We start from the raw sequence: 22,258 nt of genomic DNA on the forward strand, positions 1-22,258 counted from the left end.
CCTCGACTTGCACTCGGCTTCGAAGAAGGCTCGAGACTCCGCCTCAAATCTGACAACAATGGACTCCAACGCTACTTCTTCAGCCCTGCTACTCGTCCCGCCTGAACTGTCGGCGCCGTCCGACGTGATTGCCGACATGCCCCAGCTAACGCCAAATCCATCCACAGCAGTGGAAGTTATTCCAATTCGATCTCGCTCACCTTCGGTCCGCAGCGTGGTCCCTTCCGAATTTCTCGAACCCGACATATCTACGGACCCTACTCAACTATATCTGAAGTCAAGGTCCTCTCTGCGACCCGCATCCTTCCGTGACGTTGCTATTTCTTCTTTGTTCAGCGAGTCAGCAACTCAGGTGCCTTCACATCGAGTCCGCTCACGTTCGCCTCCTAAAACTTCGCAGCGGATCCGATCCCGTTCACCGATGCATCCTTCCTCTCTTCGAGCCCACTCTCGCTCTCCACGTAGGCGCTACGATTCCAGCTCTTCTGCCTATTATGAGCCCCGGGATGACTATGCTCGTCCACACCACGAATATTCATCCCTTTCCCGGTCTCCTTCACCGAGACGCCGCCGCTACCACCGTCTCTCCCGTTCGCCCTCTGTAGAGCGAACATACCACTCCAGGTACCAGGGCTCTGCACCGCATTCGGGCCGTGACGTTCTCACTCCTCGCATATGCTATATCGGCTCTCCTCGACCTCGCGACTATGACAGACTTCGAGAGCCTCTTCGACTCCGAGAGCCTCTTTGACTCCGAGACCCCGAAATCTCTCCACCTCGGCATATGGAGTCCTTTCGGTTTCAAGAACACCCTCGATATTGGGATGTGGAAAAACCCCATGCCTCCGCATCGGTGTCGACTGTCCCTGCAGTTATTGCTACTCCACCCAGACTGTCTACGGGCAAGGATGCTCAAACCTCCAAGCATCACACTTCCACTTCGGAACCGGTTGTACCACCTCACTCTCCTTCCAGGGAGGACTCCCACTCCGACAGAGAAACCTCAGCATCGTCGGATTCGGAGGACCACTCTGCCTCTCTAGCTTCAGAATCGACGCCCCAACTACGCCTTTCACCGTCGGATGCCTCTAAAGCCTACTTAAACCTCATCACTACCATGGCTGAGACTCTAAAGATTGCCTTGCCTTCCGACTCGCCTAAAGTCTCTGACATCGTACACGACCTAGTACTAGCGGACTTCCCACCAGGGTCGCTCCTACCAATGCTACCTGTGCATCTTGAGGGTTTGCGAGAGGCATGGGACAAACCGGCCTCTGTCCCTCCCACTTCCAAACAGTTTGACTCTCTCTATCGAGTTCATGCTCCTAATGCTAAGTTCCTGGCTTCACACCCTGCACCCAACTCCATCATCGTGCACTCCGCCATTAAAGCTAAGCCGTCTAGACACCCTACACCACCGGATCGAGAGGGTAGAAAATTGGACATCCTGGCAAGAAAAATATTCACCTTGGCGTCTACCAACTCCAAACTCAACAATTACTTGGCCTACTTTTCCGCCTACGTCTTCAATCTGGCAAATCAGTTTACGCCTCTCATCCCATCCCTTCCTGATGCTTCCCAAAGAGTGTCGTCTGATCTAGTAGCAGAATTGTCTAGAGTGTCAAAACAGCAGATAAATTCTATACGCCATGCTGTTTCATGCTCATCAAGAGTTTTTGCCTCCTCTGTTGCCTTACGCAGGCATGCCTGACTGAGGTCTACCAACTTACAACCGGACATAAAGCAAAAAATCGAAGACCTCCCTTTCGACGGCCTAGGTCTCTTCCACGCATCCACGGATGAGGTTTTAACCTCGGTTGATGACGGCCACAAACGTGCCAAGTGCTTGGGAGTTTCCCAACCTTCCTCCCAACAATTTAACCGTGGAAAACCCTGGAGACCATCGTTCCAGAAACGCCAACGGTCACCTAAACAGAATGAATACTGGAAGAGGAGGCCTGCACAACAAAAGCCTCAGTTCCAACAGAGGTCTAGGTCTCAACAGACCAAGAAAGCTTCCCTTCCCACTAAACAGTCTCTTTGACTCCCTTCAGACTCCATCGACCACCCGACTTTCCCCTTTCCTTCCGGTTTCGAACTCGATCACGACCGACTCCTGGGTGCTAGCCATCGTGCGTCTAGGTTACGCAATCGAGTTCATTTCTCCACCTCACCACCACTACTTCACAGCTACCCCCCCCTTCTTCACTCCTCCATCAGGAAATTCTGGACTTGCTCCAGAAAAATGCCATAGAACCTGTTCCTCCTCAACATCGAGGGACGGGCTTCTACTCGAGATACTTCCTGGTGCCCAAGAGGGATGGAGGCAAGCGTCCTATCCTAGATCTTCGGAGGCTAAACAAACACATCGAATACAGGAAATTCAGAATGATATCTCTGCAATCCATCCTGCCTCTGATTCCCAAGAATTCTTGGATGGCTTCCCTAGATCTCCAGGACGCTTACTTCCATGTGACAATCCGACCTCAGCATCGGAAGTATCTTTGATTCGCCATGGGCCAACATCATTTCCAGTATATATCCCTGCCGTTCGGACTCTCCACTGCACCCAGGGTGTTCACCAAGTGCATGGCAGTGGTGGCAGCTGCCCTCCGCATCCGGAGCATACCATTCTTTCCATACATCGACGACTGGCTCCTCATTGCACCAACTCAGCACCAACTGGAGATGAATCTCCACATGACTCTTTCTCTCCTAACCTCTCTGGGCCTGCGTGTGAACACCACCAAATCACACCTCACACCCACCCAAGACTTGCAATTCATAGGGGCCTGTCTACGCACCTCTCTTCATCGTGCTTTCCTTCCGGAAGACCGAGCGCTGACCATCATCACTCTTGCCAAATTAGTTCAGCGAGAGCCGCTTCAATCTGCCTTCACCATCCAACGTCTTCTGAGCCTTATGGCAGCCACTACATCAGTTCTTCGCTTTGCCAGGCTCCGGATGAGACAACTGCAGCTCTGGTTTGTGCGTGCCTTCCATCCTCACGTGCAACTGCAGCGTACCTTGCTCACCGTTCCCCAGAGAGCACTTCTTTCTCTCACCTGGTGGACTGTACCTGACAACCTTCTCGCAGGCATGCTGTTCCTACCGACTCCTCCAACGGCTACTGTGACAACAGATGCCTCCAAGTGGGGATGGGGAGCCCACTTAGACGGCAAGACTGTCAGGGGGCTTTGGACTCCCTCAGAGAGGGCCATGCACATAAACTGCTTAGAACTGATTGCTGTGCACAGGGCCCTACAATCGTTCCTCCCACTCATCAAGGGTCGGCACGTTCAGATCTCCACAGACAATATGGCAACAGTGTTCTACATAAACAAACAGGGAGGCACCAGATCCCTCCGGCTGTGCCGTATAGCTATACTGCTCTGGGAATGGTGTGTCAAACACAACATCTATATGACTGCCGTTCACCTCCCAGGTGTGGAGAATGTTCTGGCCGACTCTCTCAGCAGGGTTCGGATAGACGACCACGAATGGTCCATCAATCTGACCTACCTTCGTCGCATCTTTCGGTGCTTCGGAACACCCAAGGTGGACGTCTTTGCCTCCAGGGACAATGCCAAATGTCCCCGATTCTATACCAGGAGAGGCAACGACGCCTTTCTACAGGTTTGGAGAGGCTCCCTTCACTACCTCTTCCCTCCAACCCCCCTGCTGACACGGGTGCGGATGAAGATCACACGGGACGGCACGGACTGTATCCTCATTGCTCCATGGTGGCCACGGCAACCGTGGTTCACGAGGCTCCTACAGATGTCCTGTCATACTTACCGTCGCCTTCCTCTTATGGGCGATCTTTTATCTCAAGCCAACGGCCAGATACTGCATCACAACTCTCAGGTTCTGGCCCTGACAGCCTGGAGAATCCGCCCTCCTTCCTCTCTACTGAAGTAGCCAACATCATCCTTAACGCGAGAAAGCCTTCTACCAGACTTTCGTACCAACGTAAATGGAAGCGCTTCTGTTCATTCGCGACCTCCAATCATCTGCGAGCAGAATCAGCGCCTCTAAATCTGATCCTTGATTACCTACTGTCCCTACAGAGATCAGGACTCTGCTATTCCTCCTTAAAAGTTCACCTCTCTGCCATTTCCGCGTTTCATGACCCCGTGGACGGCAAGACGGTGTTTTCTCATGGTCTCTCCAAATCCTTTCTCAAGGGCATGCTGCACCTTCACCCACCTGTTAAACCATTCGTTCCGGCTTGGAGTTTATCCCTAGTTCTTTCCTGCTTAATGAAAACTCCCTTTGAACCCATGGCTACCGAAGATCTCAACCTTCTATCTTGGAAGACAGCATTATTAGTTGCCCTTACCTCAGGGAAGCGCGCAAGTGACTTATGTGCCTTCCACTATGACTCCCCCTACACCATTTTCCATAAGGACAAGGTTGCTCTGCGACCAGACCCTGCATTCCTCCCTAAAGTCGTCTCCCAGTTCCACTTATCGACATCGACTTCTTTACCTACGTTTTTCTCCAACCCAACCTGACCCAGGACAAAGAGCCCTGCATTCCTTGGATGTCAGAAGGGCTTTATCTTTCTATCTTGCTCGTACACAACCTTTCCGTAAGGACCCTAATCTGTTTGTGGCCTACGGTAAACCTCATAAAGGACACAAAATTTCTACCCAGAGACTATCTAAATGGGTAGTTAGTGCCATCAGGTTGTGCTACGAACTGGCTAAGCAGCCTCTACCCGAAGGCCTTAAGGCCCACTCTACCAGAGCGGTCTCGACGTCTTCGGCTTTTCTACAGGGCGTCTCCCTAGAGGACATCTGTGCTGCTGCATCGTGGTCCTCTCCTTCCACGTTCGTCTCCCATTATGCCCTAGACGTTCGTGCGAGACGAGACGCCTCTTTCGGCCAAGCGGTCCTCAGATCCATCTTCCATTGAAGCCATGGGTGAGTGTATCCGCTTCCATCCATATCCTATATGGTGTGATGTGTTTTATTGTGTGACTAACTCTTCTTTTTTACCAGCACCCTCTTCCAGGACATTCAGCTGGCTAGTCACCCATGTGTGGGACTGCACAGAGACCACGAAGAAGATAAACAGGTTGCTTACCTGTAACTGATGATCTTCGAGTGGTCATCTGTGCAGTCACACACGCCCACCCAGCCTTCCCTGCTGCTGGCCTCTTGTGAGTGTTGCTTAACCTTGTATTATGTCAGTGCCAGTGGCGGCTGGAAGAAACTGAGTGGAATGGGCGCTCCCCCCCCCCGCTCCAGGCATGCGCAGTCGCTGCCTGCTCCCCAGGGCGGGAGGGGAGCGCGCCAAAAGCGCTATAGGCGAGCTATTGGAGCTCCGAGGTATGGATCCGTTGCCTGCGGCAAGACCCATGTGTGTGACTGCACAGATGACCATTCGAAGATCATCAGTTACAGGTAAGCAACCTGTTTTTGCTTTTCCTAGAACAGTAGGGGTACAAGAGTGAAAATTTTGAGAAGAATTTTAAACAAGAAGGGTCTTCAAAATGTTATATAAATAAATAGTTAATTTGGATCAATTTGTTAAAAAGGCAGACAGCACAATTACTTTGTAATCTGGCAAATCTGCTTTTAGTACGCTTGTTTGGAGAAACTGTACTGAGATAGATAAATTACTATGTTGTATTTTTTTAGCTTGTTAAGGATAAAGATATGAATTTTATATGCTTATTTTAATGATGATATTGTTAAACTAACAAGTTTGTGCTTTCAATATGGTTAAACTCAGCCAGCCAGTTTTGCGTTGAGACCGTTCTGACTTTTTTATACTTGTATATGATGAAGAAGAATTATTTAGACTTGTATTTCAAGAATAGTCTAGTAAAAAAATTATAATGAAAGACAAAGATGGTAAAATATATGAAGAACTTTATACTTGCAGGTAGAAAGAATTGGATATTTTATTTGGAGGTAGAATTATAACTGATATATTTGTATTCTTCTTGGTTTCTGTTTTTCCCACTCTGTTTTCCTTCCCCTCTTTAGTGTATCTTTGCTTGTGCTTCTTCTTTTTGAAGTTAAAATCATTAAAAATTATAAAATCCAAAATGGAGCAGAGGAGAACAGTGTTGTAAGCTGCTTTGTAAAGAAAAGCAGTGTGTCAGTCTGCAAATTTCAGGTTGCTTCTAACCAGCTGGCAGCAGAAGATGATGAAGGATATGGATTTTTCCATACATTTCCCTTCCCTCAGCAGTTTTCTTTTGATCCCTGAAAAGATTATATATGAGTCATTAGAGCTGCATGTGCAAAAGCCACACAAGTCAGTAAGCTGCACTGAGAAAGAGGAATCAAGCAAAATCACCATCCTCCTCTCTTAATTCTTGACATTTTACCACAGGGACCACATACACATATTTAAAACCATTGTTCAGACCTGAGCTGTCAATTCGTTTGCTTGAGAAAATTGGCATGTAGATCTGATGAAAATATGATACTCCTGATCACCTAAACAGTTATGAGATAGGCAGCAAGTTACTCTTTCTTATACTTCTTCTATAATGTGCTTTAAGTCACAGTATTTCATCAACACCATTAGTAGCTATGGCCCATACTGACCGGGGTTGTCTTTATGCCCATGGTCGGCAAACTCACTTCAGATTCTGATTACAAGGGCAATGATTCTGATATAACACTGTGCCATGATTAAAGCAAACCATAAATGGATGAAGTTATACATTGTGCTGAGGGAGCTCACATACAGCATGCTGGTGATCTCATTATGGTTATAATACTAGAAACATTACATATTCACAGGACTTCATGTTACTTTCCAGCCAAATAAATATTTTCCTGTATCTCTACCCTTTCCCTAACTTTAGTAGTTCTCTCTGGATAATAGGTTTTGGAAGCCTTGATTTCACAAACTTGATGTATACCAAAATAATTTGAAGCAGAACTTAGCCAACTATGAACAACACTAGAGCATGCTAAAAGGGCATCAGGAAACCAAAATATTAGAAGAAACTTCCTGGTAAAGAGGAATGTTTGGGTCAGTATTATAGCATACTGTGGAAAAATTTGGGGAAAGATCTATAGTTTTAAACTTTCTACCACATGACAACTGTTACTTTTACCCTCTTGTTTATATCTGTTTTTTCCCCCCATTCCTAATGTCTACATTTCCCTGGTGCAGTCATAAATAGAAAATAAAAATCTGTGGAAAAATTAATAGTTACAGATGACCAGTGCAGTGTAATACTTGAAAAGTGTAAATTTTAGATCACTAAGATGATGCTTACCGGATGACATTGTGTCAGTCACTTTCTCAGCCCAATTTTTATCACAGATTTATTGTGAGGATGAGGTCACTGGGGGAACCATATATGCCAACTTCAACTCCTTGGAATAGTAATAATTAATAATAATTTAAAAGGAAGCATGTATACAAATTTTAGTGCTGTGTTTGAAAATCTACATTGATCAGCATTTCACAGAACTGTGACATTGATAACACTGAACAAGATAGTACTTGGGAGTGTAAGTCCAAATAGAGCAATGGCAAAAAGTTGATGTCTGACAGTTTCATGTACAGTTGTATGTCACAGGCTAAGGTTATTTAAGAGAACAGTCTTGAGTTCAAATATAGTGATGGAAGGAGCTTAGATGAATAAACAGTTGTCACTCTGAACCCCATCTATCACACCCCAGAGTCCTTTCAGTGGGATGAGATGATCAAACTGTTCTCCATTTCTGGAGAGTTGGAAGCTGGGAAAACATGCACATCTCTGATGTAGGTCATCAGGTAGCCACATTCCAGTTGCCTTGGGGACCACAGGATGAGGAAATGGGCCATTGGGTATAATCACCTCACTTTCTTTGCAAGTTGTTTGCGGTAGCCTTTTTTTGTTGTTTATTTGAAGGGGGTGTTGTTCTATCAAATATACTTGGTGCACAGTTAGGCTTCTGTTTATCTGGTATTACTTTTCAGTTGATAAAATTGCAAGCCTTATTTTCTCTGCAACTTTTCGTCTTTCTTTCATTGCTTTGCGCTATCAACAATAATTGATCTAGCAGAGTGGACTAACTGAAGGATGCAGTACCAACTCTTGCTCTTTTTCACATTTCCTGTGTGTAGTGACTGCTGTGAATAACAATCCTAGGTAATAAACTGCCATCAGGAACTCAATACCACTGAGCAGAGGCTGTGATATTGCAGCACTAACTGCCACTGTGGAGAGTTCTGAAAGACTATCAACCTCTTTGGATAGCTTGGGGGATCACTGTCAGGGCTGCTAATGTAACTGCATCCTTGGGGGCACAACAAGATCCACATAGATTTCTGAAGTTACTGCAATCAGATTTTCTGTATATTTGTGCATATTGTCAGAATTGTGACAGTGGGATTATTATATTTCTGCCTTGGCCAAATAACAAATTTTCCATGACATGAAGCCTTTAATGTTGATGCTTATATAAAGTTTGCCTGAGAAAAGTACCATCTTTTAAAAAGCAGAATGTATTTACCGTTTCCTTTCCATGTTCAACTCAACTAGCAAGCAATTAAATAAAGCCAACGGTTAAAAAACTGTAAGATCAAACCCAAAAATCCCAACAGAGTTGTAGTGTCAATAAAATAATCCTATTTAAAGCCAGTACAGACTTAGATTTTATCAACTCGGAAATTATTTACAAATAAAGCTTTTTGTTAAACATAATGAGTAGTGGATATTGGTGACTTCTGTTTGGAGGCTGTTTCATAATGTAGGGGCCAACAACAACAATGCTTTGACCAATGCACTGTTGTCATAGGGTATCACTCCCAATTTTTCAGGAGCCCAGGAAGGGACATGTGAGTGAAAGCAATATAAGGCATATTGAGTCTTGGCTTTGTAAGGCTAAAGGTAATAATGGAAAGAGAACTTCTTTATTTTAAAATCTCTTTATTGTTCCTTCTTTCCCCTTTAGGCAGGATATGGGTATGGTCTGCCAATTTCTCGTCTTTATGCAAGATATTTTCAAGGTGATCTCAAATTGTACTCAATGGAAGGAGTGGGGACTGATGCTGTAATTTATTTGAAGGTAATAACTTGATTGTTTTATAAAGAACAACATTGGTCAAGCTTCACGTCTCTCCTGCTTGAGTACTAAAGTCTTATAATATCAGAAGGTTTAGCATCTGTGCAAATGTTGTGTTTTAAAGCTATAAATGTGTTATTAGTTTGGTTTGTACCAGGCAGTGAGTTCTTGTGTACTTATGGCAAATCCCAGGTTTTTCCTTTTTGACATCTTTGAGTCAAATGGACGCCATCCAGGTCAGCAGGGTTTCACTATCAAGTCAGGTTAGATTGTATGGCAAGAGGATGTGAATCCATATACCACAGTGGCTGCAAAAACAATTTAATGAAAATAAAAATCCAGTCCTGCCTCATACTTGTATCCTTCACTTGAGTAGTCTAGTCTTCAAGCGTTATCATATCTATTGCTTGTACCACCCTGAAGTATGATCTTGTAAATCTGCTTTCATTTTTTAGGCACTTTCCAGTGAATCATTTGAAAGACTGCCAGTTTTTAATAAGTCAGCCTGGCGACATTACAAGACCACACCAGAAGCTGATGATTGGAGCAACCCCAGCAGTGAACCCCGGGATACTTCCAAATATAAAGCTAATCGATAACTCACCAACTTTTTTATCACAGTGGTCACACCTGTATTTGGAAATGAGTCTCTGCTTTGTTCCAATTTCCTCTAATCTAAAGTAGCCAATTATTTTCATAGAAAGACTTACGATGGGACTGAAATAGCAAGAACAGAGGGGACTGTGAAAGATTGACATTAAGCATTTTTGGTGTGAGTTATTGTAACTAGTTTGCCAAAACATTCATGGTGAGCTGGGTCACAAATGACAAAAAGGGATGCACTGTGACTGCACTTAGATTATACAGCTGTATAGCAAAAGGGTGAGGTACTATTTTTAAAGGTAAATTTAAGAATTGGCAAAATTGTTTTTGACTTCTTATTTGACAATAGTGTCCTACACAGCAATATGTTGTAACAGAAATTCTAGTGTAGTTTAATGTGTGCTTTAAAAACTCACAATGCTGCATTTTTATATGGCACAATGTCATCATTATATTTTTTTAAAAAAATGGGGGTGGGGGTGTGGTCTTACCACCTACATATATAGTATGTTCTCTATATCAGGGGTGGCCAACGGTAGCTCTCCAGATGTTTTTGCCTACAACTCCCATCAGCCCCAGCCAGCATGGCCAATGGCTGGGGTTGATGGGAGTTGTAGGCAAAAAAAAAACCATCTGGAGGGCTACCGTTGGCCACCCCTGCTCTATATTGTTGTAGTGCTTTAAAGTGATTTTTAGGCCATTTCAGAAGCTAATAATTGCTTCTCTGTATATAAATCAATCTTGCAAAGCAGTGAAACTTTCACTTAGCAGTAGCCATTCTGTGCATTTTTTAAAATTCCCTTAATTACGGATTTGAAAAATTATTTCCTTGTCAGTCAGCTTTAGTATGGAAAAATATCAGCCAGTTGGATTCATATACTTGAAAAAAAAATCCAGTTGATAAAGATGGATGGCAGTTCAGGTTGCTTGAAATAGCCTTTGTTTTAGAGAAGTACACCAAGAAAACATTAATGAAAGTAGTTTGGTTTTAAGATGCCTGGCATAGCAAACCATATAATATTAAAACAGAATAATTTGCAAAATGATCAAAAAGGAAAATTAGTTTGAAGATTTAGAGCCTCAGAACACTGAGTTTTGTGAGGCATGAGTTTTTTTAAAAGGCTGTCTATAAAATTTCATAGGAGAAGGAAAGTGTAAACTAAATGGAAATAAAAGGTTTATGCTAAGAGTTTGAAAAATGTGATTAAATGAGCTTTAGCCTCCTAAACTATGAATCCACAGAAAGCATGGCTTGGGAAACAGAAATTTTGATAAAATCCCTTCACAACAGTGAAGCTGGAGTCGGGAGAGGGGTCAGTGGAACACCAAGACACATTTCTCCATAACTTTGTGTTGTATTTTTATGTGTGAGGTTTTGACGGTAAGCGACAATGAAAAGAATTTCTGTTAGGTACAGTTTAGTGTGTTAAGACAAAGAAAAGGTTACAACTGCTTTGATATTTTAAGGAAACAGTTCAGGCTTTCCTACAATTCTTTATTTAAAAGTACCTTTATTACTAGTCAGAGAACCCCCAGTTTGATTCACACAGCAATATGTCACCAGGTATGCGCTTGAGTCCTAACCATGTGTGTAAATGTGCGTAGTGTTGGCACCTGTATTTGTATGTCTTTCTAAGCAGTAACTTCAGTTTTTGCACTTTGAAAATCTAATTGGCATGGATGGGATTTATCTGCATTTTCAGTGGCTTAATTATTTCATTAAGTGGAAGTAAGTTTTAGGATGGAGAACAAATTATAAAATGTAATAATATAGAAATGAGACCAACACTTAGAACTTCCTGTTTGTCTATAATGTAAAGGCCTAAGTCTGAATGTAAGATGGATAGGATTTTGCATCAATAAAACATTTAGCTGCTAACTTATAAGAGATAGGATCTGAAAATTCTGTAGTACGTTCATTAAAATGTACATTTAGATAACATTTAATTTGGTGATGGATGCAGTTAGACCAAATTATGTGTTTCCAGTTTAGTAGTGTCTTGTGCCTGTTTGATGATTAATGGGTTACACTGCAATCCTATGAACACTTTTCTAGGAATAAGTTTGATTGAGTTGACCTGCTTAGGATTGCTTGCTTAGTTTGCCAACCACTGATCACTGTCTTTACAGAAAGTGGTGTCTAAATAGGAAAGCTTGTTCTTTTGATCCTGTGCCTCAATATGATATAAGTTTATGCTGCCATGGTTTGATATCAGTGGGATGTAATTCATACTATGCACTCTGGCCCACCTTAGATGTTATGACAGAGTTAATCTCCACTTTTTTTCCTGTATAACCCCCCTCTACAGCTGCAATTTTGTATAGTATTTTAACCTTGAAATAATTGTGGTCTTATTCCATGCAGAACAGCTTGGGACCCAAACTAGATGCAAGATAAGAGTTCTGTGCCACTTGACTCAAATCTTTTTTTTTAAAAGAAAATGAAAGCCTGTTTCAGAAGGCTGTAAAAAAGCAAAGCAGAGAGGAAGAGGCTGCTTAATCTTTTCCCTTTGCAGGGAGAAAAGCTGCTCTGGTGATTTAGAGAAGTAAAATTTTCAGAAATTTTGAAGCCATGAAACAGTGTATTTTTTCTGGGTTTTGTTTTGGTTCCCCCTAAACATACCAGAAATGTTGTAGGAAATTGAAAACATATACAGGATCTAGATGCCTGTCAAACCTAAACTTATTTGCTTGTTTTTAACAAAACTAAAATTGATCACTCAGTATAATTTCACACAGTAATTAAGTTATATCTGGCATATTTATGGAATTTAAAGTATAAATGACAAAGTTTTCTACAAGAAAAATTACAAATGTACCTAATATGCAAGAGAGAGATGCAAACTGTACACTCAAAGCTACCTTAGCACATCTGTCTTTTTTTTGCCATCTTAAGAGGTACAGGAAAATGAAGAAAAACTTATTTTAAACTAAACAAAAGAACTCTTTAATATTGTGCTACCTCTAACCACATTATAGCATACTAACTATTGTAAAAATTATTCAAATTTAAACAGTAAATGTTTGGAAATACGTTATATAAGTCTACAGCCTACATAGAAAATAGTTATTATATGATGCTGTAGATACTTACATTTAAAATATATGCTGCGGATTTTGAGCAAGCCATTGTTTTAAGAAGTATCCAGAAGAGGAAGTATTTTGTAGGAGTTTGTTTCAGTGCTCCCCAACATTTCCCAATCTTTTCATTGGAAAAACTGAGACATTCTTGGGAGAAAAAAAGTTTGCCCTGTGAATTCTTCTAGTTTTTTTGGTGGGCTTCACATGTCTAGGTGGGTGAGTTCAGTGAACAAGCAGCAGTAGGGGGAAAGTTGAACAGTCTTGCCTTCATCATTTTTCCACTGTCAATCACAGCCTTCTAATGCTTCATTTTAAAAAAAAGTTTGGGAGGGGGCAGATTGAAGAGACCATGGAACTTGGTGTTAGGTCTGATTTGGCACTAATTGATTTAATCCAAAAGAAAGGCAACCTTCTAATGATGTGACCTTGCTTTTCTAAAAACCTGAAGTCATGTGCTTAAAAACTTCCAAAGCACCAAACAATAATAATAGCATTTGGCATTTAAATAGTACTTTTGAGTTTCACCTGCCCTCCACATAAATTACCTAAGCAAGTAGTGTGACAATGTGGTTACAGTAGCTCATGCAGGAGCATGTAGTTGGTGCAGTTACCCCTGCATCCTATCTATGGCAAGTAAGTCAGGGCTTTACAAGGAACTGCTAATTGCAAGGAAATCATTCCTGTTATATCTTACCAATGCAGTATAGTTTCCCCTCAATTAGAGACATAAGTGTCCCATTGGATTAGAGCAAAGGTCCAACGTCCTGTTTCCCACAGTAGCCAACAATAGGAATGGGCATGAACTGGGAAAATGCCGTTTGGTTTGTAGTTTATGATATGCCCAGTTTGCAAACCACAAACTGTCACAACCTTTAAGCCATCAAATGAACTTGTTTGGTTTGTGATGCAATAGAATTTCCAACCACACACACGTTAGAGACACCAAACTCACAGCGGATCTCCAATTGACTCTCCTCTACCTGCCCTCCAAATTTGAAGAGGATTGGATTTGTGAGATCTGAGTTACAGTCCCCCAAAGAAGATGCCTCCAAGAAAGTCCTTTCTGGAGAAATTCCAGGTGGTCATTTTTACAGGCACAGGTTCAGGTGCATAGAATGGACCCTGCACAAGCTAGAGACATCAAACTCTCGGGACTTCCCCTCCCCCCCAGTGCTCCTCTACATGCCCTCCAAATTGTGTGCAGGTTGGATTTAGAGGGTCTGAATTATGACACACACACCCCGAGAAGATGCCCCCAAGAAAGTGCTCTTTGCGGGGATGTAAGCCACAGATTCAAAAGTGCAAACTACACACATCAAAGGCCTGGGGAAACCTATTGGTGTTTCCAACGCTGGAGAATTCTGCTCTCTCTGCTGCTTTGAAGTTTGGTAAACAAGATTGTGGAGATGATCTGTCTGGAAATGTACCCATTCACAAACCCGTGAACTGCTGTAAAGGTCATGCCGGTTGTCTTGCAACAAACTTCAGATCACAAACTACCAAGCCAGTTGAAATTCAGTTCATGAGCCGGTTTGTGCCTGTCCCTAACCAACAAAACGTCCTAGACCTAGAAAACCTACAAACAAGACCCAAAAACCAAAGCATCCCCATTACCCCCCCATAATTGTTATTCAAAGGTGCACTGCCTCTGATATATGGTTTAAAACTATCCATCTTGAATTTGTCTAATCCACTTTAAAGCCATCTAAAGTAACTCCACTACTTCTTGCAGCACTGAATTCCACAAGTTAGTTACTGTCCATCATTTTCATTGGGTGCCCACAAGTTCTAATATTATGGGAGACAGAGAAAAGGTTATTTTGTCAAGTTCATTTGACTTTGTTGAATTTTATTATAAACTTTTTCCCAAACTGAATCCTCACAAAAACTTAAATCCTACCTTGTAGGGCAGGTGCTCCAGTCCCTTAATCATTTTGATTATTCTACACATTTTCCAGCTCTGCGGTGTCCTGTTTGAAGTATATCAAGTAGAACTGAAACAGTATTGCAAATGCAGTTTCACCATAAATTTCTACAAGGGTATTATGATACTGGCCATTGTATTTGCAGTCATTTTTCTAATAATTTGCCTTTGTCTCTGTTGCTGCACACTAACATTTTCATTGAGCTGTTCACAGTCCTAAGATCTTCCTGATCATTTGATACCAGTGTATGTGGAAACCACATGTGTATGTGGATACCAGTGTATGTGGAAAGTTGAACCAATGTGGATTGCTTTGTGTTTCAACTGATCCTTGCCCCACATAGTTACCCATTTACCCAGTTTAGAGAGATCCTCTTACAATTATTTGGCATTCACCTTGGTTTCACTGCCCACTCCCAAATCCAGATGATTTCTGAATAAATTTAATTGCAATGGTTCAAATACAGATTGCTGAATAGAGCACCCATTATGAGAACTGTCCATTTGCAAATACCTTTTGTTTCTTGGTTTGCACCCAATAAATCCATAAGAGAACCCCAGGGCTACTTGAGTTATTCAGAATCATTTGATAAGGAACTGTAGATCTGTATAAGAAGATCAGCCTTTCTTCTGCCAGTGGTGTACATGTTTGCAGTGGTGGATCAAAAATGATGCTTGAGGTTCTTGCTGTCCCAGGAGGCCTCTGATGTACCAGTGCTGACTTCCAAACAAGTCTGCAAACAAGAAGGGAACACTGCTGCCCGTTCCCTTTCACTTCTGTAGTGACACTCTCTAAGGTGTGGATCAAATTCTGAGTACTGCCACTTCTACTGTGCTTCGGGTGAGCTGTCTGCTTTGGTTTTTAGTTTAATGTCCCCTCCCCCTCTGTTGGCAAAGCTATCTGTTGATTTTTGTAAGCTTTTCCCCACTTCCAAAAAATCTGAGATCTGTTCTGAGAACACAGAAAGGTGGCTTTATGACTGACACATGAGCCAAGCAATCGGTGGGCAGAACTCAGCTTCATGAGTTTTTACTCCCAACCTAAAACAAGAGCCCCATGTGAACTCTTTCCTGGGAAAAAGAATAATGCCATAGAAATTGAGTGAGTGCACTTTCAGAACATTACTGTAGGGTCAAGCCACACTGAACCCAAAGGAAATTTCATTCATGCACTTTGAAGAATAGAGAATGAGGATTGGTACTTTAGATTGCAGTGCATTCTAAAAGTGTACATGAAGATACTTTGTTTTTTGGCAGCAGAAAATGAATCTCTTGATTACGTCATGGATGCTCCTTTTAGAAGCTGCACAAGCACTAATGGCTTTATTGCTAGTGCTGAGTACATCCTATCTAAACTCTCTTGATCTTCTCTTCATTGAAAAGCCTGCTATAATATACCCAAACAATGTAAATTTGTTCCTGTTCTGAGGGAGGGGGGAAATGGAGCTATTGTAGAGGGATTTAAAATACACAATTAAAAGTACTTTCAACAACTAGGAAAGCCATTTGGTCTCTACTACAGAATTGGGCCCTGCCACAGCAACATGAACTTCTTCGTGGTCTCTGTGCTTCACATTCATGGGATAGAGTGCCTGCGCCAATCCCCGAATCGGTACCTAAAAAGCCCGGGATTTTTTCGCGCTCGGCACCAACGGGCATGCGCAGGCGTCCCAGTGCGCATGCTCATCGGCACCAGCATGAGGATCCCACCAGTTCCTTGCTGACCGCTGCGCTGAGAGGATCTCCTTTCGTGTCCCCGGCCGGTAAAGTAATCTTAGATTGCTTTTTTCCTGTTGTATATAGCCCGTTTGTTATTTTCTTAGTGTTGTTAGTTAGTTTGTTGGACTTGCCCTACGGGGCTCGGTTTCTCCCATGGTTTCCCCCTCAGAGACTTTCCTGGGTGGGGTTTTTTCCTGGGCGTCTATGGAAAGACGGGGGTTTTTTAAGAGGTGCCGCTCCTGTGGGAAGAAGATTGCCCCCCCCCCGACGGCCATTCCCTCTGTCTGGGGGAGGGACATCGCGTCGATTCTTGCACTGTCTGAGTTTCTCCAAGCAAACTCATAAGAATCGAGCGGCGAGGCTTTCAGCGGCTTTGGTTGAGTTGGCACTTCGTCCTCAAAAGATGGCATCGGGCTCGTCGGTACCAATGGGTGAGGCCGCGGCCCCAACGGTCACATCAGCTGAGGCTTCGCCAATCAGGACCGAGATGCTGGTTGAGTGCAGGCGTTCCACGAAACGGCCTTCTAAAGGGTCAGTGGACACCCCAGCAAAAAAGTGTCAGGATGATTCGGGGACCCGATTATCCGCGCCGAAGAAGGTGAAATTGAAGGAGAAGCGGAAGAACAGACCATCCTGCAGTCCTTCACCTTCGCATGATGCTTTGACATCGACAGCTCCACCGAGGAAGATCTTGGCATCCCCTCATCGTAGCCCTTCAGTGTCGAGAGGCAGTGCTTCGCAGCTGTGCCTGTCGGCATCAGAGCAAGAGATCGACCTGACTCAGCGCTCCCACTCTTCAGGGTACAGGCGTCGCAGTGAGAGTGACTCGGTCTTGGAGGTGGAGGAGTCGGCGCCAATGGAGCCTTCGGCACTGATGGATCAGGTGAGAGGCTGGAGAGAGCTGGAACCGACTACAGTAGCTCATCGTTTCTCACTGATTCCACCATGGGAGCAGTGCCAATGGCCTCCTTATGCTTATCCCTACCCACCGTACCAATGGTACCCTCCTCACAAGTTCGCAGGCTGGGACCAGCAGTCCGAGGCATCCCATATGTCCAGGCTGTCTCAACACTCTAGATGGCGTCCTTCGGCATTGATCTCTGTCCCGCCTAACCGACACGGCGTGGTAGTGGAGGAAGTCCAACCTCGGTCATTGGTGTCGATCCGGTCGCCCGCCAAAGAGTCAACATTCTCCAAGAGTCAGAACATTCTCTACGCAGAGAGTCTTCATCATCGGACTCCCAGGTTGGTACCGACGATCCGGACCGGGCTTTGGAACCTTCACCAGTGTCTCATACAGCTGAGGATCTTCCCATCTCACCATCAGAGGATCTGAAGTCGTACGGGGACCTGGTGAAGAGGATGGCACTCTCCCTCTCGCTTCCAGTGACACAGCCGCAACCCGTTGTAGATGATAACGTGTTTGACATCATGCAGCAGGATACATATACAGTGGTTGTCCTGCCGGTGACGAAGGTCATCCTACAGGCGGTGAAGGAGCCCTGGGCGAAGCCTGCTTCTACACCCGTGTCATCGAGAAGGTTGACCATATGTACCGTGACCAAGAGTCCGGGGCTGAGTTCCTCTTTACACACCCAAAGCCAAATTTGGTGGTTGTTTCCTCCTTGTCGAAGGCCCGCAATACACACTCCTCTCCACCAGACAAGGAGGGAAAGAAGCTGGATAACGTTGGGGGGAAGTTCTACTCTGCTGGGGCGCTGGGAGTAAAGGTATCTAACTATGCCGCGTGCATGGCTAGATACCAATACTCAGTGTAGGAACAACTTACCCCCCTCTTGTCTTCCCTGAGTGAGGAGAAGAGGTCGGCTGCAAAGAAGTTGCAGAAGGTAGGCTTTGCTGTAGCCAAACAACAACTGGCTGCAGCAAAGGACATGGTCGACGTCTCAGCAAGGAGCATCACTTTTGCCATCTTCCTCCGCCGCCACTCCTGGTTCAGATCCACGGCTCTCTAGCAGGACACCAGGGCCTTCGTTGAAATATGCACTTCAAGGGCGAAGGCCTGTTCAGCTCTACCACGGACAATGCACTCCAGGAAATAGATAAAAGTATAAAAACTTCCAGGAAACTGGGCATACCGGCATCTTCCAGAGCTGCAAGACAGAGACAGTGGCACAAGGCTTGGGCAAAGAAGCTGCACCAAAAGTTCTCCCCGGAACAGCAGTGGAGACCTCGCTCTGTTCAACCTGAGAGTAGGTCCCCATACAGGGGGAACAACAGAAACCATTATGCTTCAGCACAGACCACATGCAAGTCCAAGGGCACTCGCCCTCAAAAGCAGGTCCTTTGACTTTCTGGCAGCATGCGTCACTGTCCCCTCTTCCCCTTTGTCTGCCTGCCTCCGCCCATTTCTGTCAGCCTGGGAGTCCATCACTATGGACAGGTGGGCGCTTTCCATCGTAGCAGAAGGCTACAAAATAGATTTTGCTCAGATTCCAAACCAATCTGTGGTAATTACCACTCCCCCTTCCCCACTTCTGCTGGCGGAGGTGAGCAGCCTCTTACAGGAACAAGCCATAGAGTGGGTCCCAATGGAGGCCAGGATGGGAGGCTTCTACTCTCGTTACTTCCTGGTTCCCAAGCGGGACGGGGGTCTAAGACCAATCATGGATCTTCGGAATCTGAACAAATTTATTTTGTACCAGAAGTTCAGAATTTCCACTCTGCAAACGATTCTGCCCCTCATCAACCAAGGGGATTGGATGGCAACGCTGGACCTCAAGGATGCATACTTCCACGTCAGCATCCATCCTGCGTTCAGACGTTTCCTTCGGTTTGCAGTAGGTTCTCAGCACTTCCAGTTCAAGGCTCTTCCGTTCGGTCTGTCCACTGCAGCTCAGGTGTTCATGAAGATGACGAGCGTTGTGGCTGCCCATCTCCGGCTTCAAGGGATAGTCATCTTTCCATACATCGACGACTGGCTCCTTGTGGTGGAGTCAAAAGAGAGTTTGTCATCCCACATTGCCATCACTCTTCGTCTTCTCAACACCTTGGGTCTGCAGGTCAGTTTGGAGAAATCACACCTTACTCCATGAACCACAGTTCAGTTCATAGGGGCTTTGCTGGATACGAGCCTTCATTGCGCATTTCTGCCTTAGCAGAAAGCGATGGACATTATCAACCTTGTCAAACTTCTGCAGAGTCGAAAGTGGGGCACGGTGCAGCAGCTGCAGTGGATGCTGGGGCTGATGGCGGTGACTACAAGCCTGCTACTCTTTGCAAAGCTGAGGATGAGAGGCCTATGGCTTTGGTTTCTTCGTCAGTTTCGGCCGTTAAGGGACTCACCTCGAAAGAGGTTTGTAATTCCACCTGTGGCACTTCAAACACTGCTATGGTGGAAGTCAAAGGACAACATTTGTCCCTTCCATCTATCTGCACCAACTGTGACTATCACAACAGATGTGTCTTTATGGGGTTGGGGGGCCCACATGGACGATCTGTGTGTGTGGGGTCCTTGGCCTTTGAAATTGACTCACTGCCACATAAATTACTTGGAACTGCTGGCAGTTCACTTTGCTCTTCGGTCTTTCCACCCCATGGTGGAGGGGAAGATTGTTGCTCTGCTAACAGACAATACCACTGCCCTGTGTTACATCAACAGGTAGGGAGGGACAGTCTTTCAACAGCTTGGTGCGCTGGATCTGTGGTCGGAGTGCCTGGACCACGACATCTTTGTGAAGGCAGCGCATCTCCCAGGGGTCCTCAACTTGCAAGCAGTCTCCCTCAGCAGGGGTGCGGCTTCCCCGCACGAGTGGAAGTTACAGTAGCGCTTCCTTCAACCCGTGTTTCAGCTCTGGGGGTATCCTCAGGTGGATGTCTTTGCTGCAGCCGGAAGTGTCATCTGTTTTGCTCCAGAGGGAGCTCAGATTCAGAGTCGTTGGGGGACGGTCTGCTGTTCCCGTGGGAAGGTCAGTTCCTTTATCTGTTCCCACCTCTGCCACTACTGACGAGGGTGGTCAACAAGATTGCAAGAGAGAGACCATGCTATATCCTGGTGACTCCTTGGTGGCCTTGCGAGAACTGGTTCCCGATCCTGCTCCAACTGGCGAGGGGGGCCTTCTACCAGTTTCCAGCGGAACCGAACCTTCTGTCAGTTCAGGACGGTCATGTACTCCATCACAACGTGCCCCACCTGAAGCTGACAGCATGGTTCATCGACCCTGTGGGTTCTCTAGCAGAGTCCAACATGTTTTCTTGAACAGCAGGAAACTTTCTACCCGCGCTTCCTATGATAGAAAGTGGCAGAGGTTTCTGCAGTTCTTAGTTGATCCCTCAGTTTCACCCCAAAGGGTGGGATTGTCGGTAATTTTTGAGTTCTTGTTATCTCTGGTGGATGCTGGCCTTGTTTTTTCTTCCATCAAGGTTTATTTGACAGCAATTTCTGCGTTCCATGAACCCTTTGAAGGGCACTCTGTTTTTGCGCACCCTCATTCTAAGAGGTTTTTGAAGGGTTTGCTTAGGCTTCATCCTCCATCGAGATCACCCCCACAGTTGTGGGATTTGACTTTAGTGTTGGACAGACTGACTAGACGTCCCTTTGAGCCGATGGCCACATGTTCGCTACAGCTTCTTTCTTGGAAGACTGCTTTTTTGGTAGCCATCACATCAGCACACCGTGCAGGGGAGCTCATGGCTATGCGGTGTGACTACCCATATCTAGTTTTTCAGGAGGCTGGAGTGTCGTTAGCTCCTGGTATTTCTTTTCTCCCCAAGGTGGTTTCTCAGTTCCACCTCAACTTAGAAGTTTGGTTGCCCACTTTTCATCCTACGCCTTCCTTGGATGAGGAACGTAGGTTGCATGCTCTAGACGTGAAGCGTGCTTTATTGTTTTATTTAAGTCACTCCAAGAGTTTTCTTAAGGAACAGCAGTTTTTTGTTTCTTATGCTGCTCCTAAGTTAGGTTCCAGGATTTCGTCTCCACGGCTTTCAAAATGGCTCACTGAGACTATTAAACTGTGTTATTTTTTGGCAAAGAAGCTGTTACCTGGGCCTATTCGCAGACACGCTACAAGAGCGATGGCAACGTCGGTGGCATTCCTAAAAGGATGTTTGCAGGGCTGCCACCTGGTCTCTCCACATGCCTTTATGAAGCACTACGCGCTGGACGTGCATGCTCAGCAGAGGACTCATCTGGGAGCTGCGGTGCTGCAAGCTGTTTCTTCTGGTTGACCGTCTTCCCGCCTCTAGGTATGTCTTGCTTGCTAATCTCCCATGAGTGTGAAGCACAGAGACCATGAAGAAGATAGACAGGTTGCTTACCTGTAACTGTAGATCTTCGAGTGGTCGTCTGTGCATTCACACTACCCACCCTCCTTCCCCACTGCTGATGGTCTCCCTCCAGTAGGGGCTTCCAGCAGTCAGGAAGGAACTGGCGGGATCCTCGCGCTGGCGCCGATGAGCATGCACACTGGGATGCCTGCGCATGCCCGTTGGTGCCAAACGCAAAAAAATCCCGGGCTTTTTAGGTACTGATTCGGGGGTTGGCGCGGGCACTCTATCCCATGAGTGTGAATGCACAGATGACCCCTCAAAGATCTACAGTTACAAGTAAGCAACCTGTCTTTTTCAGTGATGTATATAATATTGTAATAATATTGCTAGCATTTAATGACTCAGGACGCCTTACACTTAAATGTATAAAAGTCAGTAGAGCAATAAAATTGATTTTCAGCTTCTCATTACAGAGTCTAATATTGTCAGGGTAGTCATGCTTTGATATCTGTTGCCTTTGCTGTGTGCCTTTTGACTTTAACTGATTTAAATTTATTTGGAAATTATTCTTCTGAGGTGGTAAGCTGACATAGTGTTTTCACACATATGAGGAATGGGATAGGATTCTCAAACTCAGGGCCCCCCTTCTTCAGCATCAACCTCATTGTTCCAC

The 22,258-nt window shown here is 44.9% G+C and overlaps 1 protein-coding gene across 1 annotated transcript in view; it reads left to right on the forward strand.

Moving 5' to 3' along the window:
* PDK3 (pyruvate dehydrogenase kinase 3) overlaps nucleotides 1–11,518 on the forward strand; it is an 86,850-nt gene extending 75,332 nt beyond the window's left edge. Inside the window, exons 10-11 of the mRNA XM_060234088.1 lie at nucleotides 8,919–9,032; nucleotides 9,485–11,518. Of these exons, the coding sequence (XP_060090071.1) occupies nucleotides 8,919–9,032; nucleotides 9,485–9,628 (258 nt within the window). The 3' untranslated portion in view covers nucleotides 9,629–11,518. The remainder of the gene's footprint in view (nucleotides 1–8,918; nucleotides 9,033–9,484) is intronic.
* The last annotated feature ends 10,740 nt before the right edge of the window (nucleotides 11,519–22,258 follow it).

The sequence above is a fragment of the Heteronotia binoei genome, chromosome 3, assembly GCF_032191835.1.
Source record: "Heteronotia binoei isolate CCM8104 ecotype False Entrance Well chromosome 3, APGP_CSIRO_Hbin_v1, whole genome shotgun sequence".
Classification (NCBI taxonomy): domain Eukaryota; kingdom Metazoa; phylum Chordata; class Lepidosauria; order Squamata; family Gekkonidae; genus Heteronotia; species Heteronotia binoei.